Source organism: Psammomys obesus, unplaced genomic scaffold (genome assembly GCF_907164565.1).
Source record: "Psammomys obesus unplaced genomic scaffold, mPsaObe1.curated_primary_1811, whole genome shotgun sequence".
NCBI lineage: Eukaryota > Metazoa > Chordata > Mammalia > Rodentia > Muridae > Psammomys > Psammomys obesus.
In genome coordinates, this window is record NW_026595981.1 from 22,169,318 (window position 1) to 22,189,015 (window position 19,698).

The following is a 19,698-nucleotide window of genomic DNA, read 5'->3' on the forward strand; positions in this document are numbered from 1 at the left end:
TGGGCTTTCTGGTGAAGAACCTCCACACTTTCAGCCACTGTAGTCAGTCCAAACTAACAAACGGTCTTTAGAGCTGCTGCTTTACAGTTGGTATTCTGTGCAAGAGAGTGCCAGGGTGCCTGTCTCAGAACTCTTGCTCACGAAGACTTACTGGCCATGGGACTTGGAGCAGGTCACCTCACCCCCTTGGACCTCGGCTCCCTCTTTTATGAAATGAAGATAGAAATGGTGCTTTATGATAAAAATCAGTATTCGTAAAGCACCTAAAACAATTCCTATCATTGTAAGTCACATGGGGACAGTCCACACTCACTACAAAACAGCATTACACAGGCTCTTCCCAAGTGTCACTATGCTTTGATACTACGTGCACGCTAACAGAAAATTCTGCGGGAACGTCCAGACACTCCCATATTCAAGCAGCAAAGGCCTACGGAGTAGCAAAATGTTGAGCAGGGTGGCACATGCCTTTAATCCCAGCACTCCGGAGGCATGGGCAGGTAAATCTGAGTGTGAGGCCAGCCTGGTCTACACACTGAGTTCCATGGCCAGCCGGGCTACATAGAGACCCTGCCTCAAAACAAACAAACAAACAAACAAACAAACAAACAGCAATAAACACAAGATGTTCTGCAGAACTAAGTTAAAAAAAACTTCTCTTCTGAAGATTACAATGACATAAATGACTTCAGGATGAGATTTTAAAAAGTGGAGAAAGGAATTTTAAGAAAGTATTTTTTTCTACTATGACTAGTAAGATCTCTCTCTAAGATTTATTTATTACATATACAATGTTCAGTCTGCATGTGTGCCTGCAGGCCAGAAGATGGCACCAGATCTCATTAGAGATGGCCGCTGGGAATTGAACTCCGAACCTTTGAAAGAGCAGTCACCGCTCCTAACCTCCCATCTCTCCAGTCCTGTAAGATCTCTTCTTACTCATGTCCGTTTATATGTTGTCACAGTACAAAGCAGGTAGTCAGCTAGAAGGGCGGTGGAGCTGCAGTTGAGCTTAAAGTCTCAAAATTCCAAGGATAAACATGGATGACAGCTTCTTCTCCCCTTGATTTTTTTTTTTTTTTTGAGCTAAATAAACAATGTTTACCTAAGCCGAGGGCAGTTCTGACCTAGAGCGTTCAGGATGGCATCTGTGATATTGGAGCACCCAGAGGCACAGAGGGACTGCAACTTATGACACCCTCTGCATATGGTGATGAGACCTTCATCTGTGATTTGCTGAAACAGACACAAAATTGGGAAAAATCAACATGAATTACTTACAGAAAAGCAACAACACAGACCACTTCCGGGAAGCAGCAGGACTAAGAGCCCGGGCCCGAGCATCCACTGAACACCCAAAGCCCAAGCTCCCTCTCCTCCTCCTACACAGGCTGCAGCTGTGCTCACTTTTCTCTCTGGAGGGGAAAAGTTATACTGGGATCTTCCGAACCTAACTGTGCTGGGAACAGCATGGGGCATGTCATGGTCAGGGTGCAATAAAAATGTTGAAACTTAGAAAATGAATAAGAACAGTTTTTTTCTTTTTTATTTTTTTTGAGACAGGGTTTGTCTGTGTAGCCCTGGCTGCCCTGGAACTTGCTCTGTAGACCAGGCTGACCATAAACTCACAGAGATCCACCTGCCTCTGCCTCCTGAGTACCACTATGCTCAGTAAGGACAGTAGTCTTTTAACAGGATAAATATATTTATAAGTAGAGTTGAAGATTTAGTATAAAAATAAACTGTGGATAATATAATCTCACCACAGCATGTCTATTTATATTTTTACAATATCACAATTTATTTAACTAAATAGATGTGTCTAATTCAGATATAAATCAGTATTTTAAATAATTTTGAATTGAAGTAAGTTTGAAAATTTAAAAATGTTACAATTAAGTAAAACGTCAGAGTTGGGTGTATGGGCATACACCAGTATCCAAACATTAGGAGAGAGGCAAGAGGATCTTATTATGTTCAAGGCCATCCTAGGCTACCTAATCAGACCATGAGGGATATAGAAACAGCGTGTGGGTCTCAGTAGGCAACTAAGGCTTCTTTGAATTCATGGCAATTCTCCTGCTTCAGACTTTCAAACGCCAGGATCGCAGGTGTCAGTTTTGTCATTATGCCTGTTTCAAACAGGGTTTCACTATGTAGTCTTATCTGGTCTAGAACCTGCTACATAGAGGCTGGCCTTCAATTCATGATCCTCTTGCCCCAATCAGCACTGGGGTTCAGTCTGGGGATTATAGGTGTGTGTCACTAAGCCTGTAAGCCACCGTTTTTGATGAAATTTTTATAAAAATGTTACGAGAAGGAATTACTATTACAGAAGCATTATGGGAAGGGATGCTTACTAGGCAAGTTTGCAAGTTCAAAGTCACCAGCTCAGGACAGTGTGCACCTATGTACTTGAGAGCTTCATCTTCTAGCTGCAAAATTTAAAAAACAAGAGATTACTGATGTTGCTTCAAAGGAGAAAGACTGCACATATTCATCAATATAGTCTCAGCATAGCTAACCAAGTTGCAAAGGAACAAAAAACAGGAACAAAGACCATGCCTCATTCCTAGCAGTAGCAGTTACCTGGACTTCTAGAAGCCAGTTCTTGCCATACCAAATTCTTATTAATATCAAATGTAGAAAGGCTTAAGGTTAGGATGTGAAAGGGTCTAACTATAGTCCTGGTTATCCTGGACTCCCTATGTAGACCAGGTTGGCCTTGATTTTAGCTCCTGAGTGTTGGGGTTACAGGCTTGTGTCATGTTTGGATATGTATTTTATTTCTAACAAATTGTTCATGATATGTTGTGGAAATATTACAAAGGCAAAGCAGTTTTCACACTTCTACAGCCCATATACAGTTTCTGTTTTCTTTTTAAACAAGAACTTGGGAGGAGGCGCTGAAAATGTAATTCCCCGTGCTTATCTGCTATTGTGGCAAACGTGCAGCGCCGGGGACAGATGGTAAGAAACTGATCACCGTGATGCATTCCAATCAATATTTTCCAGCATTCTACAAATAACCAAAAGCTCAAGCTGTTGTTTTAAGGCAATCACACATCCAAAGTTCTGTTTCAAACAAAGGAACTCTTCTCACCGTGATAAAACAGCATGAGCATTTTTAGTGCCATAGTTTATCTTTAGCAATCACTAATAAAATGTCAGTCACATCTGACTGCATCCATTCTCTGATCATTTCTTTCTAATGCTATTTAATTAGTTTATTATTTTTTTTTAACCAGAGAAATTGAGTTCTATTTATTTTTATTATTCCTTTTTTTTTTTTTTTTCCTTGAGACAGAGTCTTATGACATGCCCTAGGCTGGTTTTGAACTCATAAAGAACCTCCTGTCTCAGCCTAAATACTAGGATTACAGGGATGTACCTCCATGCCTAGGTTTGCGACTTTTTTAATGAAAAGAAGTATTAACTTGTGAGATTACAGCATGAGGTAAACCGAACCCTTTGAAATGCAGTTGCCGCATACTTGGCACGTCTATGAACAACTCCAGCTGGTTATACAAGTGTAAACTGCCAAGATTGCCTTTTCTGCTTATCTGGCTCAAAGTAACAAGGAATAAAGAAACTTTCTTTTCAGTACAGATAAACTGGACTCTCTCCACTTTGTCCCCTTTTCCCTCCACTTTCTCCCTCACTTACATTTTGATCAAATATTAATGCTTCCCATTCTTCAATTCTAAGAGAAACATTGGAACTTTTGGAAGCACGTGTCTTCAGTTAGCAGTGTCTCCAACTCCCACTTTGCTCAAGACACACATCCTGGGAATACCTACAGAGAGCTCATGGTTCCTCTAACTTTCACAAGCACTACACGGAGTATTACCTGAGTGCAGCCTTTTAAGAACAAGGCCTTGAGACCCCCACAGCCTCTCACTAGTGCTTGAATGCCATCCTTGGTCACTTGGTCACACCAGGAAATGTTCAACTGCTCCAACAGTGGACACCCCTCACTTAGGATAAAACAAAACGAGACAAGCATATCACTACCTCCAATGCTAAAGGCGCCATAGCCTCATTCTTGTGGTGGTCATATAGGATTGAACCACCAGGCAGGGTATTTTAAATCCAGTTTACCCAACAAGCACAGAGCACATAATTGTTTTTCAGATATGGATTGGGAATGGAAATTAAATGACCAAATTAATTGATGCAAATTAGATTAAATTCAGTTTGAATTTACAGAGTAACAGATTCAGATTCAAGCTCAGACTTTCCATCAGGGAATTTTACTAATATCATGGTTCTATCATACATTCAATATTTTATTTAAAAAAAAAAATCACAATCTGTCTATTTCCTTATCTGGGACATTTCCAGAGTACTGTTACTGCAAGCCCAAGTAAGGACAGATCGTGCTCAGTCTCTATACTAGCTTCACCTTTGAGTCTTTCTGCTCTGATTAGTTCAGTGCTATCTGGCTTTCCCACTGTCTAACCCTGTCAACACTGCTCCAGTGGTTTTCAGTATCCTGCCTGTAGAAAACTCCCTAAATAAAGCCTAGATTTAGGTTTAAGCTCATCTCCAACATAAATAATCTGACTCCAGCGAAGGTAAGAGGCTTCTCTGAACCTCTCAGTCCAAGATGAGCCACATTTGTCCCAGGTTCACCCAAATGGAGACACTCAGGTCTATTACCAGCTAGCACAGCAATGCAGCGTATGCTTACAAGTGTTTTCCACCATCTACATCTCATGGCTGTTTCAGTAGTACCCAGAGCCTTACAGACATTTAGATTTTTTAAAAGTTGTAAATGCTTGTCCCATCTACTGCTTAAAGCTTTGAATAAATGAGAATTGTGTGAAAGTCTCTTATAAATGTTAAGTGTTACCGTATCAATGGCCTTGTAAGACAAGCAGTTCAGATATAGAGACACAGTGTGCACTCACAATGAAGCTCCAGAAGGAGCCATGTTTCACATCACTTGCACCAACTCTTTTTCCTTCTGAGATAGGGTCTTGATAAGTGGCCCTGGCTCAACACTCCACGGCCCAGGCTGGGCCTGAGCTTGCAGCACTGCTCTTGCCTCCGTCTGCCTTAACGCTGGGATTACTACGTAGCACCATAATCTTAACAATTAAACTGGTAGCCTAGTTCTTAATGTATGTAAGCAGAACTAACACGCAGTGGCCTAATTATTCAGGAAAGCCTAGTTAAAAAGCAGACTTCCAAAGGCAGTGAGTATTTCACTCGTTTAAAATACATTTTATTTGGTAACTGAAGGCAGGAGTTTCTCAAGTTCAAGGTCATCCACATCTGAAAAGTGAGTTCAAGGCCAGCTGGAATATATGACATGCTGTTGTAATTTTTTCTTTTCCTAAGTTGGGCCTGGCAGCACTTTATAATCCCAGCTACTTGAAAGGCTGAGACAGGAGGATCATAAATTCAATGCCTTCCTCGACTATAGAGTAAGTTCAAGGCCAGCTGGTCTACACTATCTAAAAAGTAAAAGACAAAAACCAATCAACCAAACCAAACAAAATCAAACAAAAAAACCAAAACAACAACAACAACAACAAAAAACCAAAACCAAAAAACCCAGAGACCCCTGGAGGCAGAGACAGGTGTATCTCTGAGTTTGAGGTCAGCTTTGTCTACACAGTGAGTTCAGAGTGAGACTCTGTCTTTTAAACAAACAAAATGAGAAAGGGGAGAAAAAGTGAAGCTGGGCATTAATTTTGATGACATCACTTGCTTAGCATGTGAGCAGCCGAAGAGTCAGGTACGGAGAAAATAAAAAACCTTTTATAACGTACTGTCTCTCTTCTGGACTCTGCTCACTATTAAGTACAGGCTGGCCTTGAACTAATGATCCTCTTGCCCTAGCCTTCCAAGGGCTGGGATTATTGGTGTGAGCAACCTGTAGCTTTAACGAGCTTAAATATGAAAACCCTGAGACAAAGGACAACATGTTAGGTTAAAGCACATGAAGGTATTCAACCCAAAAACTGTTGGAAACAGGCACAATTTTCTGCAGTGCAGGCTGATGGTACTGATGTAGTCCTGGTAACAGCGCTACACAATTACAAAGAAAAGCTCTTAGGGCAGTGTTCAGATAACCTGGTCCAGACTCCATTTTAACCGCTAAGCTGTAACAACATATGGCATTTTCTTTTCAGAAATCTTTTATCTAACCATTTAAGGATAACCCATACTACTGTGTTCAAAATACTAGTTATCTCTGGACACTTCACATTAATAAAGCCTGTTGATTTTAATGTGAACAGGGACAAGGAAAGAGGTCCTGCTGGGAACTATAGGATACAACTGTAAAACATCGCTGTCTTCAATTCTACCTGTATTATCAGGTATGCATTCACGGGCATACTATTATGAGACATTTACCTCAGTGCTTTGAGAGACATGTTTGTTATTGATGTACAGGAAGCCAAGTCAAGGTGCCTGAGTTTGGAGCAGAACTTGCTAAGGCTAGTACAGGTACTGCAAAGAGAGAGAAGAAATAATGAACACACATTTACAACAAGAACATATCTAGGCACTGAGATGGCTTGGCAGAGAAAAGCCCCTACGGCCCACGGAAGCCCTTCTCAAGAGCTGTCTTCTGATCTCACGTGTGCGGTAGCAATCGTGGGCAGTATCCCAGACACATTAAAATAAAATTTAAGTAAGGCACTTGATGATAGAGATGGAAGCCAACAACCTGCCTATGTATCTCAAGTGCCTACCGAACCACACACCCTCTCAATGAACACACACGTGTATATCAGAACCGTCAAATTCTCATAGCACACAAAGGCACTTATAAACCCTAGTATCTTACTGAAGAGGAAAAGGCAGATAGCAATCATTTTACAAAGCAAAAGCAAAGCCGTGCTGTGTATAATCTGCACCAAGATGATGGTGTTTGACTTACATTCGGAAACACTGTGAGCAGGGGACAGGACGCTAAGTGTGTGAGTGAGGCTAAGAGGCTACGTTCGCTCCACAAACCGCAAAACTGTACTTCTGTTTTTCACTCAACCTTTTATTCAGGAAAACTCTTTGCAGAGCAGCAATGAAAGGTCTGGACTTCGGCAGGATATATAAAGGAAGGATTTGGATTGTGAGGCAACCAAGACATTATAGCATTCCTGCACTGTCTTCTGACCTTTGTGTGTGTGGTTCTGGGGACCAAGCCCAGATCTTACATAGGCTAGACAACCCCTCACTGTGGGGGTGTTCCCTATCCCCTAAATGACTATCTCTGATTTGAAAATTCCACTTATTATTATGTGCACATATGACGTAGGTGACTGTGCATACATGTGCCAACGTGTATGCTGTGTACCCTACAGCCCGTACGTACAGGTCAGAGGACAACTTTCATTAGTTGGTTTTCTCTTTCCACCATGGTTTCTGGAGTTCAAACTCAAGTCATCAGGCTTGCACAGCCATGCTGAGCCCATGAATTTTGTAAAAATATAATCTCAGGACTGGAGAAATGACTCAGCAGTTGAAAGCACTGCCTGTTCTTCTAGAGCACCTGGGTTCAATTCCCAGCACCCACTAACAAAGTCTGTAATATCAGTTCCAGGGGATCTGACGCATTCTTCTGGCCTCCACTGGCACCAGGCTTGTGGTACACAGCCATACACACAAGCAAAACACCCATAAAAGTAAATACACGCTCACGAGATTGTCTTTATAGTAAGACTGGCTTGGAACTGGATCAGATGCTCGCATCTTGTTCTGTTTGTCTTTTGAGACCGTGTTTCTCGACATAGCCCTGCCTGTCCTAGAACTCACCTGTAGACCAGGCTGGCCTCAAACTCACAGAGATCCACTTGCCTCTGCCTCCCAAGCGCTGGGATTAAAGGTGTGCGCCATCATCACCTGGCAAGCTTGCATCTTTTAAAAGACACAATCTTCTTAGAGCTCTAGTTGGTTCAACATACCCTGGCCTCAGCACAAGTTTCTTTTTGTGGAAAAACAGGCTGTTTGCCCTAACATGATGCTGCTTTCCCTGGCCATACAGAGAATCCTTGTCCTGGTACCCTGCCACTTCATGGGGCTGGTGCCTGCCATATTTCTTACAGAGTGTCATGTGGGTTTTAGGAAATATCACCACGTCTGCGGGTGCACTATCAGCACAGAAAGAAAGAGGATGGGCCAGAATTGGGAACGCAGAGAAAATTTTTTCTGAGGCAAGGTCTTATTCTGTAGTCCAGGTTAGCCTTGACTAACATAATTCTCCTGTCTCGGTCTTCAAGCCCATGCAGCACAATAGTGCTGAGAATTTCTTAGAATCAAAGTTTCAGTCTCCAACAGTCTATTCTTATTCTGTTCTCCTCCTGTTTTGTTACTTGTTTGCTTTGAGACAGTCTTAGACTGGAAGTCCAGCTCCCGAGTCAGCATCCCTTGCAGGGATCATGTCATGCTCAGCACCAGGCTCAACTGGGGAGCTGACTTCTCTAATGGTCTCTCTTTTCAACAGTTTTGTTTACCGTGTTGCCATAAAAACTCAAGTCGTTGTTTAGTTTTAAAAAAAGAAAAAAGTCAGCAGGATGGTGGTGGTGCATGGCTTTAATCCCAGCACCGGGGAGGCAGAGGTAGAAGGATGTCTGAGGGTTCTAAACCAGCCTAGTCAACAAAGTGAGTTCCAAGACAGGCAGGGCTACACAGAGAAACCCTGTCTTGAAACATCAAAACAAACAAAGAAACAAACAAAACACACACACAAAGAAAAGAAAAGAAAAAAAAGAAAAAAGCCTGGTGAGATTTTGATGGGAATTGCAAGGAACTTATAGTTTAGATTGCCTGCCATCTTGCCAATGTGTATTCCAAACGAGCCTGAACCCTTCCACCATTTTAAGCTGCTCTGACTTTCTCTTAGTGACTTTGGTAGTTCTCTGTGTAGAGATCTTGTACTTCCTTTGCTGCATGCATCTATAAACACTGACTCCTGAGGTCGATGGTAAGGGAGGACTTCATGTGCCCATGCACAAGTGTGGAGCCCACAAAACGTGGGTCCTGGTCTTTAGATGCCTTTCTTGACGCAAGATTTCTCACTGTCCCAGAGCTTACCCAGGGGACTAGGCCGGCAGGCCACCAAGTTCCAGGGATCTGTCCCTTCTCCCACAGGGCTGGGTTAAAAGTGCCTGCCGCCAAGCCTAGCTTTTTAGTGTGGGTTCTGAGAAACTGAGCTCAGGTGTCGGTACTTAGTGTACTGACCAAACTAGCTCCCTGTTTTGTTTTTTTCCTAGAGACAGCAGGGTCTCATGTAGCACAGGCTGGCCTCAAACTCACTACATAACCAAGGATGGTCTTGATTTCCTGAGTGCCAAGAATACAAGCATGCTTCGTAATTACTGGCTTGAAACTTTTCTTAAATTTCATTTTTCATTGTATTACTAACATACAGAAACAGAATTTGTTTTAATATTGATCTTCCATTCAGAGAATTACTATGTAGTTTTGTTTTTTTTAGGCAGGGGCTCACTACATAGTCATGGCTAACCTGGAACTCATTATGTAGACCAGGCTGGTCTCAAACTCAAGAGATTTGCCTGTCTCTGTCTCCTGCGTGCTAGGACTAATGGTGTGGGCCACCAGGTCCTGCCAAAGATGATATTATTATTATTATTTGGTGTGCAATTACTGAGTGCAGGCACAAATGTACTACAGCATGCAGTTTTGAGATAGTGCTTCTCTGTGCTGCCCTGGCTGTCCCGAACTCCCTCTGCAGAACTCCTGATCCAATTTTTATCTTTGGCTCTCCAAGTGCTAGGATTACAGGTGTAGACAACCACCTCTGAATTGGCTTATAACTTTGTTTTTAAGTTAAAACAATTGTTTTTGTGTATGTGTGAGAGAGACACCCACACAAGAGACAGAAGAAACAGGCAGGCAGGCAGACAAAAGCAGAAAGTTATTTGCACCTAAGTACAGGAGCTTGGAGGCCAGAGGCATCAGATTTCGTGGAGGTGAACCAAGCCCCCAGCAGCACTTTCTTCTCTGCTGAGCCTTCTTCAGCCCGAGTTTATGATTCTATATGAACAGATTTGTAGGACTACTCACTGCAAATAAAGTTTTACTTCACTGTTTGTTTGCTTATTTATGTTCCATCTGTCCAAAATATATTAAAACAAAACCCCTCAACACTTACTGCAACTGGCTAGAAGCTCCAATGCCATGTGACAAGCAGCAGTGATGAAAGCACAGACCCTGGTTTACTACCTGAGGCATTCTACCTGCCCTACTCCCAGCCCTGCCCCCAAAGTAGCTTAAGAAGGAAAGAAGTCTTTCACCACCCAGTAAAATGTTACAGGCTAGTATGTGCCTACTCAGCAGAAACACAACAGCACAGTCTTCTTTTCTTTCATAGCCCTGGGGATTAAACTAAGGGCCAAACACGTGATAGGCCAGTGCGCTAACACTGACTTATGTCTCTGTAGTTCTAGACATTTTTTATGTGTGTGACGAGGTACCTATGAGTTGCCCATGCTAACCCTGAGCTCACTCTATAGCTTAAGAAAAACCTGAACTTTCCATTCTCCTGTCTCAGCCTCCTGTGAGTTACGTGGACTCCTTCATCAGGCATGGCAAGATTTTTACGCATGAATCAAACTGGGAAAATTTCCTAAAATTATTCAACTTAAAATAGTATTTATCTCAGTTTTGGGTCAGTAATTCAGGTATTTTAGCAGGATGCCTCCTTGGAGTCTCCTAAGACTGCCCACAAACTAAGAATGGCTTTTTTTTTTTTTTTTTAATTCCCCAAACAGGGTCTCTCCGGCTGTCTTGGAACTCACTACCTAGACCAGGCTCTAGACCAGACCTCTAACTCTTCCTATGTGCTGAGATTAAGGTGTGTACTATCATGCCTAGCTTGGTTTTATGTTTTTATGCTTATTCCTTATAAGAAAATGAAGATCCTTTTCTGATATATGAAAACTGTATTTAGTTGGTATCTTTTTTATTTTGTTGCTCTTTGAGATGGACTCATAGGCTCCTACAAGCTGGGCAACACTGTAGCCCAAGCTGGGCCTCAAACTCCAGGCAATAGTCATGCCTCAGCTTCCTAAATGCAGAGACTATAGGTATGAATCATCATGCCTGGCTATCTTATTTCCAATCAGCTCAAAAGATTTAAAAAAAAAAGTCTTTAACTTATTTAACTTTTAAGTTGCCCAGTCTTTTCTTAGATCTTCTTCTGAAGACCTTTATTTGTTCTGTAATAACAAAGAGAGAACACTCAGCTAATTGTTTCAGTCTTAATTTATGAGGCTTCTTTAGTCCCCTGCCTATGGTCTATTCTGGACTATGATCTAAGTGTTTAAATGTCACTTGATTTGCATTTCTACCAATGGATACTCTTGATATGAACTTGTGTAGCTCATGCCTGACTGTAAGATTCTCAAAGACGAAGGATTGTTAACTTCTTTTTTATTATGAGAGGCACAGTCATTTTCCTTTAATCGCATTAGCCATTTACATTTGTGGTTAAGATTTTAATCACTTTATAGAATTATCTATCATGTGGCTTTTGATTATCAGCCCTACAGTATATACATTAGCTACAGGTTTTTTTTTTCCCTCGAGACAAGGTTTCTCTGTGTAGCCCTGGCTGCTCTGGACGCATCTTTAGACCGGCTGGCCTTGAACTCAGATTTGCCTGACTCTGCCTCCAGAGTGCTAGGATTAAAGGCATGTGCCACCACCACTTCTTCCTTTTTAAGGTTTTTCTTCTGAAACTGGGGATGTAGCTCAGAAATACAGCACAAAGGCCTGGGCTCACCTCTAGCACCGTAAGACAGAGAAAAAAATCATTCACAGAAGCAAGACAACAATTCAGTGTTCTCAGTAACCTGCAGTCAAGGCTAGAGCAGGCCAGACTATGGACTGCATATATCCTCCCAAACCCAATACTCACGCATCTGTTGTCTTTGTACATCCATTGAGACTCAGTACTTCAATATTCCTACAGTTTTGTGCAAACGTCCTTTATGGAGGGAAAGAAAGTTAAAGTTTATAAATAACTTTGGCAAGATTTTAGATATAAAAAGGCATAAAGTAATACTGGCCATGTTATGACATATAACGCCATAATGCATGTAATGCCATAATATGAAAAATACATATTTGGTTTTCAACCTGGTTTCCAGGACAGTGATTCCAAGACCTTGTAATTTCCTGAGTAACAGGTGACAGGAGTATCACTTGTCCTCATATTTGGTCTTTGTAATATAACCTCCATAAAAACCCCGGAACAATGGGACCAGAGCTTCCGGGTTGGTGTGCTGGGAGGGCGGCATGCCAACTCCACAAGGACAGGGCTCCTGTCCAGACACTTCTAAACCTTGCCGTGTCGAGCACTTGCTCTAGTTAGTTACTCATGTGCTTTATACTGATGTTAACAGTAGCTACAGCTCTTTCCTGACCGTTTGGGGAAGCAGCCATGGTAACGCCTGAGTGCATGGGTCGTCCACAGAAGTGCAGAGTAATGTAGGAGCTGCAAGCACCACCTGAAGTACAGGGCTGGCTACTGGGACTGAGCTGGCAGCCTGCAGGGTCTGAGCTAACTTTGGACAGCTACTGTCGGCAGTGAGTGGAAATACCCAGCCAGTATCTGAGAAATCAAAGAACTGGCTGTTGGGAGGAAGAAAAACAAACTTAGCTATCTGTTGTGTGAGGTGTAAATTCAACAGGGCACAAAGCAGCTGGTGTGCCTAAAGAAATTTCCTACAAACTGTTCTTTTTTTCTTATTCTTGGTTTTTCAGGACAGGGTTTCTCTGTGTAGCAGAGGCTGTCTGGATCTCACTCTGTAGAGCAGGCCAGCCATAAATTCACAGATCTGCCTGCCTCTGAGACTAAAGGCATGAACCACCACAGCCAGCTCCACTAACTGTTTTGTTTTAAAGCTGTCAACATTTTCTTTTAGTTCGCAGGAGGGTCTCACTGCTTAGCCCTGGTTGACCCTGAACTTGTAACACTGTCTTAACCTCTCAATTTCTGGGATCAAACACTATTTTTGTGTCAACAAAGCTGAAAATGAATTTATCTTTGAGTTAGCAAAAGTCTAAAAACCAACTTACTCAAGGTCTGCAGAAAACTACTTTACTATGGAGCATTTTGAAACCTCATCGCTTTTCTATTGTACCTGCGATGTAGCCCAGGCTGACTCAGTGTCCTTCCTGAACTTGCTGCACAGTAGGATTATCAGGGTATGTTCCCATGCCCCGGGCCCCACTTCCTACTGGATATTTTTGCTATAACCAATGCATATGATTGCATTTTTAACAGCTCGGAAATTTAAAAGCTTCAGCTGAATGTGCTGATGCATCCCTGTGATCTCAGTGCTCAGGAGGCAGAGGCAGGCAGATCTCTGTGAGTTCAAGGACAGCCTGGTCTACAAATGGGAGTCCATGACAGCCAGGGGTTACACAAAGAAACCCTGTTTCAAAACAAAACCAAAAATAAAAAAGACCCAACACCACCACCACCAACAAAAAAAAATACTTTAGTGTTTAGCGTTTTCTGAGTGATATGGTACTGTATTGTTCTTTACGTCAATCTAAGAGATTAAAAGTTATTTTTTTTCTTACCTTAATGCATTGTCTCCTACTCCGAGACACCCACGAAGACTTAACTTCCGTAAAAAGCCTCCACATCGTTTTGAAATATTTTCCACTACCCGGCCCTATAGAAACAGTTAAGCAAAAGACAGCCTATGTTGCTGGTGAGAAGAATACATCCTCATTTTAAAAACAATTCATAAACAGAGAGAAAAACTTTTAAGTAAGAAAATTCTAAAAAAATTACAGCTTAATCTGAGACAGCCTTTCTGATTAATCCATCTACTCAAAACACTACTATAGTCTATATTCCTTCTTTAATTTATAGGATAGCCTGTATTTTAGAAATGGTACTGTCTAGTTCCTATAAAACTCTTATGTCCATGTATAGGCTTCACCTGGATTAACCAGCTACGGAAGACATAACCTTCCACATTTACTTTTGTGCCCTTTAAAAAAGAACTTACTATAATAATCCGCACATAGCAGGAACTCAATGAGTGCTTACCATCTTGCTGAATAAACTTATGAGTAATGGAGTACATATATCTACGAGATGACAGAATTGTGGGATAAATGCAGCATAATATTAGTGAGGTTTTTAAACTTTTATTTTTAAGCGCATGGTTGCTCTTGCTGCACGCATGCCTGTGTGCTACATGTATGCAGAGCCTGGAGGCCAGAGCAGGAAGCCTGGTTTCTTGAAACTGGAGTTACAGAGGTTTGTGAGCCGCCACATGGATGCTGGGAATCATACCCGGGTCCGCTAGAAGAGCAGCCAGTGCTCTCAACTGCTGAGCCATTTCTTTGGCTCTATTTTTGTTAATTTTGAGACACATCTCCTGAATCCAAGGCTAGCATGATTACTATGTAGCTGCGGATGACCTTGAACTTTCCTGTGTACGTGCCTGACGATGCCACAGCGGCAAGAGGCTGTGGTCGGGTGTCTTCTCTAGCTGCACCTTCTCCCCGACCTCCTCCTCTTCTTTTTTTAAACACAGGGCTTCTCTCTGAACCTAGAGCTTCCACTAGAGTGGACTGGCTGGCCAGTGAGCTTCTAGGAAACATCTGCCTCCATCTGCCTCCCTCAGTTCTGCGGTTCCAGGGGTACCTCCACTCCTCACTCATACGTAGGTCTGGGATCTGAACTCAGGTCCTCATGCTTATCTGGCGAGGACTTTATCAGTCCCTGACCTTGCACTTCCTTCTCCTGGTCTCGAGCTCTGTGCGGGGTTACAGGAGCGGGCGTGCCCAGATGCACGCTTTTATTACACTTTTCTATTTAGAGAGACCCGGCTACACCGACAGATTAAATGAGGACAAAAAAAGAAACCCCCCCCCAAGAAAATTGCTGCTCAGTAGTAAAAACAATTTAGTAATTCCAGTTTTTCCATTCTTCATTTTCCATAAAATTATCTCCATTTTTGTTCCCCAAAGAATCAAAACACACACCAAAAATAAACACAAATACTATTCCAGCAAGTTTAAACCTACTTACTATATAATAAACAAATATAAAACAACTTACGTTACATGAGCAAACACAAATACTACAAAATAAAAGCTCTGGTCTCAGTTCAGGATTAATGTCATTAAAGAATTTAGTGTTATTTCAGGGAGCTAATTCCTCTTAACCTCAAAAACTAAAGGAAATGAGGGGTAGAGAGGCAGGCCAGTGGAGAGCGCAGCGCAGCCTAGCGTGTGTAAGGCCTGAGTCCTAGTTCCTGCTTCGCAAACCCGGAGAAGCACTTTGTTGTTGTGTTCATGGTTTTGTTCTGAGCCGGGGTCTCACTGTGTAGCCAGGCTGGTTACAGGGTCTCGCACTGGTTTGCTTCATTCTACTGAGAGTAAAGGCTGGTGCCACCATGCCTAGCTAAGAAAATCTTCTCTGAGAACACTGGGTCTTCCATGAAGTTCAGCTGTACCAAAATTAGTAACTTCTTCAGTGGAAAATTTACATATGGCTTGCATGAATGCTGCAACTACTAATGAAATAGATGGGACCACACACCACATAATTATACCTCAATATCCCTCTGGAAATCAAACAGGTCAATTCGTTGCCAGTTACTGCCATCCAGAGCTAGGACATTCCAGGCCTATTTTGAATAGAAAGAGAGAACAGAATGAGCAGAGGTTGAAATGAAAACAGAAACAGTAATATTTAAATTCACAATTCAACCAACCAATAATTGAGGCTGGGCAAAAATGTCCTCAGTGCCCACCACCATCTCCGAGCAACCTGCTGCGCGGTGGTGCGGCACGGGGGCGGTGGCCGAGGCGAGACTGGCGCACCATTGTCCACTGACAGTGTTTTCCTAGTGTCAGTGCGCTCACTCGGCTATGACTCGTCATCAATCAATATTCTGTCCGATCTGACTCAGCGACAATTGTTATCTTATTGTTTGTCTCACTGGGGATCAAGGCCGGGCCTTGTACATGCTAGGCAAGCATTCTACCACTGAGCTGCAGCCCGAGCTGTTTGTTTTAGGAAAGGTCTTACTGTGCAGGCAGGGTCGACCTCCAACTCTTGATCTCCTGCTTCAGCCTCAACAGTCCTAGGATGCCAGGACCAGGACTCAGTGGCAATTTTAAAACTGCAAACTTAAAACTGTTTAAGACGTCTCTTCAATAAACTGGAGGCAGCAAGAAAATTTGTTAAGTTTTTCAACATTCAGGACTGGGTGAGTTCAGTAGGAGCTGATTTGCTGTGCATCATTTGGTATTTTAAAGCCCTTGAAAGTTCACCTAATTAAGAAATGAAAGTCACGTGTTGTTCAATGTACAGTCTATTGTGTGTGTCTGAGACAAGGTAGTACTGTGTAGCTCAGTGTCCTCAAATCCAAGATGCTCAGTGCCAGGATTAAAGGCAGGAGCCACCGTATCCGGCTCTAGAGTGTTCTTTATCACAACAAATTTAAAAAGCAATTTAACGAAGGCTATACTGACAGCCACTTCCCTGAAAAACAATGTTCTTTGAGACATGGTCTCACTGCACAGCCCTCAGCCTCTGCCTCCCAAATGTTGGGATTAAGGGCTGGGGGGGGGGGGGGGCATGTCTCACTTTTCTCCAAAATTTCCAAAACCAAATTCTGAGAAACCCAAGGGCAACTGTCATATGATCAGCAAGAAACATGTCAGGGTGTGAGGATGAGCAAGCAGTGACTCTAATAAGTGTCTCACGTGGTCAATGTTACTTTTCCCTTGTGGCTTCTGGTTTTCCTAGTGCTTTGTTTGTTTGCTTTTTGTCTTTTCTTCTTTTTTCTTTCTTTCTTTTTTTTTTTTAATAGCCATGGGAAGTAACAAATAAAACTCTTACAAACCACATGGTTAAGAGATTCCTGGGCTAAATCTATCTTTGATTGTGTGCTAGTCCTTGCCAGGTTCTTCCCTGAGCAGGAAACACACTCAACTCAGCCTAAAATTAGAAACGACAGGTTCCTCCCTAGTGTCTGCATTAAAAAACAAAACAAAAGAAAAAACCCTCAAAGTGTTAGCAGGGTGGCTCAGTGTCGGCCCGACCCAGCACACACCAGGCACTGTTTCCCTCCCAATACAATCCGTATTAACACAACAGAATACCAAGGCACCAACGCTCCAGATTAATGAGATCTGGCACAGTTCCCTCCCTTTCTTAAGGGAAAACTACAATTAAGGCTCACTTGTGAACAGCCCTGGATGATTTCAGTTTACATGGAGTCAGAGAGAAAAATGTGCTGACTTGTAAGGAAGGATGCTTGCACTTAAAAGACCATACAGTTATTGGGGAAAAAACAGCATAAAGAAACCACAACACTGCTCACTGTTTCCAATATGGTGGATGTGCAAATAATCGTAAAATTTAGGATGGAGAAATTACTTTAAAATTACCATAAAGGGGACATTTCTACACGAAGGTCTTTGGTTTTCTGAGGACAGTGGCAGGAGCAGTTATATTGGTGGCTTGAAAACACACTTGGCCCACCCGACAAGGAAACTGTACTTTATGGGATCTTCATGAGTACTGGTCTACCCCACAGCTTTCTCTTCCCCTCCTGTCATTTCTTAAGTAAAGGCTAGACTATGTGGAGATAACATGGGAATTAGATGCTCAAGAGCCTTTAGTACATCTTTGTGTGGATATAAAATGAACTATAAAAATAGCAAAATATGATTTCCTTAATTAGTAGAGTTAATGCTTTCAACGTAAAGCACCCTTCTGCTTAGATGGTCCAAATGTTTGGCACCAACGGGGTTCTCCAAGGGAAATAACAGCTTCTGTAAAATATACAAGTAACACCTAAAACAACAGCAGTCTACAGAGGCTGGCGGCAGAAAACTGTCCCCTGTAACCGCGTCTTACCCTGGAGACTTGAGCACAGCGACACAGGGTGACAACGTCCAGGAAGGAAAATATCCTAAGAGGAAAAGAGAGGGACAAGCTTTTACCATTTCTCACTCTTTCAGGTATCCTGTACATAGCCTCTCTCTCCCGTCCACCGTCATTGTGCTGTCTAAGACGACCTTGAACTCAGGATCCTCGTTCAACAGCCTCTGGAGTGGTGGGCTTACAGGTGTACAATCACTATTATCTAGCTTTTTTTTTTTTAATTATAAAGGTTTAGTGTGCAAAATAATAGGTTTTATTATCTTTTCATTTATGTCTATCTTGTACTGTTCTCAGTCATCCCTTTGGCTCTCTTGTCCTCCTCCCCCTTCTTGCTAGTCCCCATTCCACCCTCAAACAGTTGATTAGGAAGTTTCTCTTGGATTTAGCCTATAATGATGAACACACAATATCATACACAAATGAACACCTCCATCACCCAGAGGCAGAAGTTTAAAAAACAAAACAAAACAAAACATATATATCCTGAGCAATTTGCAAAAATAACTCTTCCCACATTGAAAGACACAACAGTTACGAGGCAGCCCAGAACCTAACTATATAAAGTGTATACGGTTCAGGAGCATTAAGTGTTGGCTCTCATTATGTAATCCTTACCACCAACCTCTAAAATTTTGTCAAACTGAAACTTTATACTTAACTCACCACTATCTCTCTTTCAGCGCTTGGCAATCACCATTCCAGTTTCTCTCTGTGTAAGTACTTGCTATTATTTCATTTGTAAAGTCGGATATTAGCTCATAAACGGAATTCTGTACATCCATCAATGAAAAGCAGTGCTACTTTCCTTAACTGGATACTACAAACTCTGTTCCTATGAATATAAATACCTGTCAGAGTCCCTGACTTTCATTATTTCAGGTATATGCCCAGAAGTAGAACTTCCGAACTGTTTGTTTTACAGACCTCTTATTCTGTTACATATAGATTGTCCCATTTTAAACACCTATTTATCAGTGCAAAAATGTTCCAATGGCTCCATCTTTGTTAACATTTATTATCTCTTGTTTTAACAGCCACACTAACAGCTGTGAAGTAAGAACTGGCATCTCTTTGTGCCTTCGTGGTTTGGTGTTTTGGGGGAGAAGTTCACTCTGCAGACTAGACTGGCCTCAATCTCAGAACACTTTTCCTGCCTTGGCCTTCCAGGTACTACATTTAGGTCATCACACAAAGCCTGGGAATTTCCTGCGCTTCTTGGCCATTTGTCGTCATTTTACAATCAGGTCGTGTGTGGGTTTTGCTGCACTGTGAAGCCCCTTGTACGGCCAAGGCTACAGTCTTCCATTATGCATGTATCTTCTTCCACACTCAGGGTTGCCTCGCCATTGCTGCGGCATCTTTTAATGTGCTAAAGTTTTAAATTATGATTATTTAAAATATGCAGACCGAGTTACATATTTTCCTTTCATTTCCTGAGCTTGGGGTATCATATTCAAGAAACCACTGTCAACCAGGCAGTGGTGTCACACGCCTGTAATCCCAGCACATGGGAGGCAGAGGCAGGTGGATGGCTGTAAGTTCGAGACCAGCCTGGCCTACAAAGCAAGTCCAGGACAGCCAAGACTACACTGAGAAACCCTGTCTGGAAAAGGAAGGAAGGGAGAGAGGGAGGGGGGAAGGAAGGAAGGAAGGGAGGAAGGAAGAAGCAGCAGCAGGCTGGCCTCACACTGGGGCAATTATTCAGCCTGCCTCCTGAGCACTGGGAGTACAGGCACACACCTGGTGTGTGTGTGTGTGTGTGTGTGTGTGTGTGTGTGTGTGTGTGTGTG

General features: G+C 42.4%; 1 protein-coding gene across 2 annotated transcripts in view; it reads right to left on the reverse strand.

Annotated features, from left to right (window-relative positions):
- Fbxl20 (F-box and leucine rich repeat protein 20) overlaps nucleotides 1-19,698 on the reverse strand; it is a 69,574-nt gene that overhangs the window by 12,526 nt on the left and 37,350 nt on the right. For both annotated transcript variants that reach the window (XM_055619681.1, XM_055619682.1), the window contains exons 3-10: nucleotides 17,882-17,936; nucleotides 15,564-15,638; nucleotides 13,570-13,664; nucleotides 11,897-11,965; nucleotides 6,370-6,465; nucleotides 3,851-3,977; nucleotides 2,361-2,435; nucleotides 1,106-1,236 (exon numbers count right to left, since the gene is read on the reverse strand). In XM_055619681.1, the coding sequence (XP_055475656.1) occupies nucleotides 1,106-1,236; nucleotides 2,361-2,435; nucleotides 3,851-3,977; nucleotides 6,370-6,465; nucleotides 11,897-11,965; nucleotides 13,570-13,664; nucleotides 15,564-15,638; nucleotides 17,882-17,936 (723 nt within the window). The remainder of the gene's footprint in view (nucleotides 1-1,105; nucleotides 1,237-2,360; nucleotides 2,436-3,850; nucleotides 3,978-6,369; nucleotides 6,466-11,896; nucleotides 11,966-13,569; nucleotides 13,665-15,563; nucleotides 15,639-17,881; nucleotides 17,937-19,698) is intronic.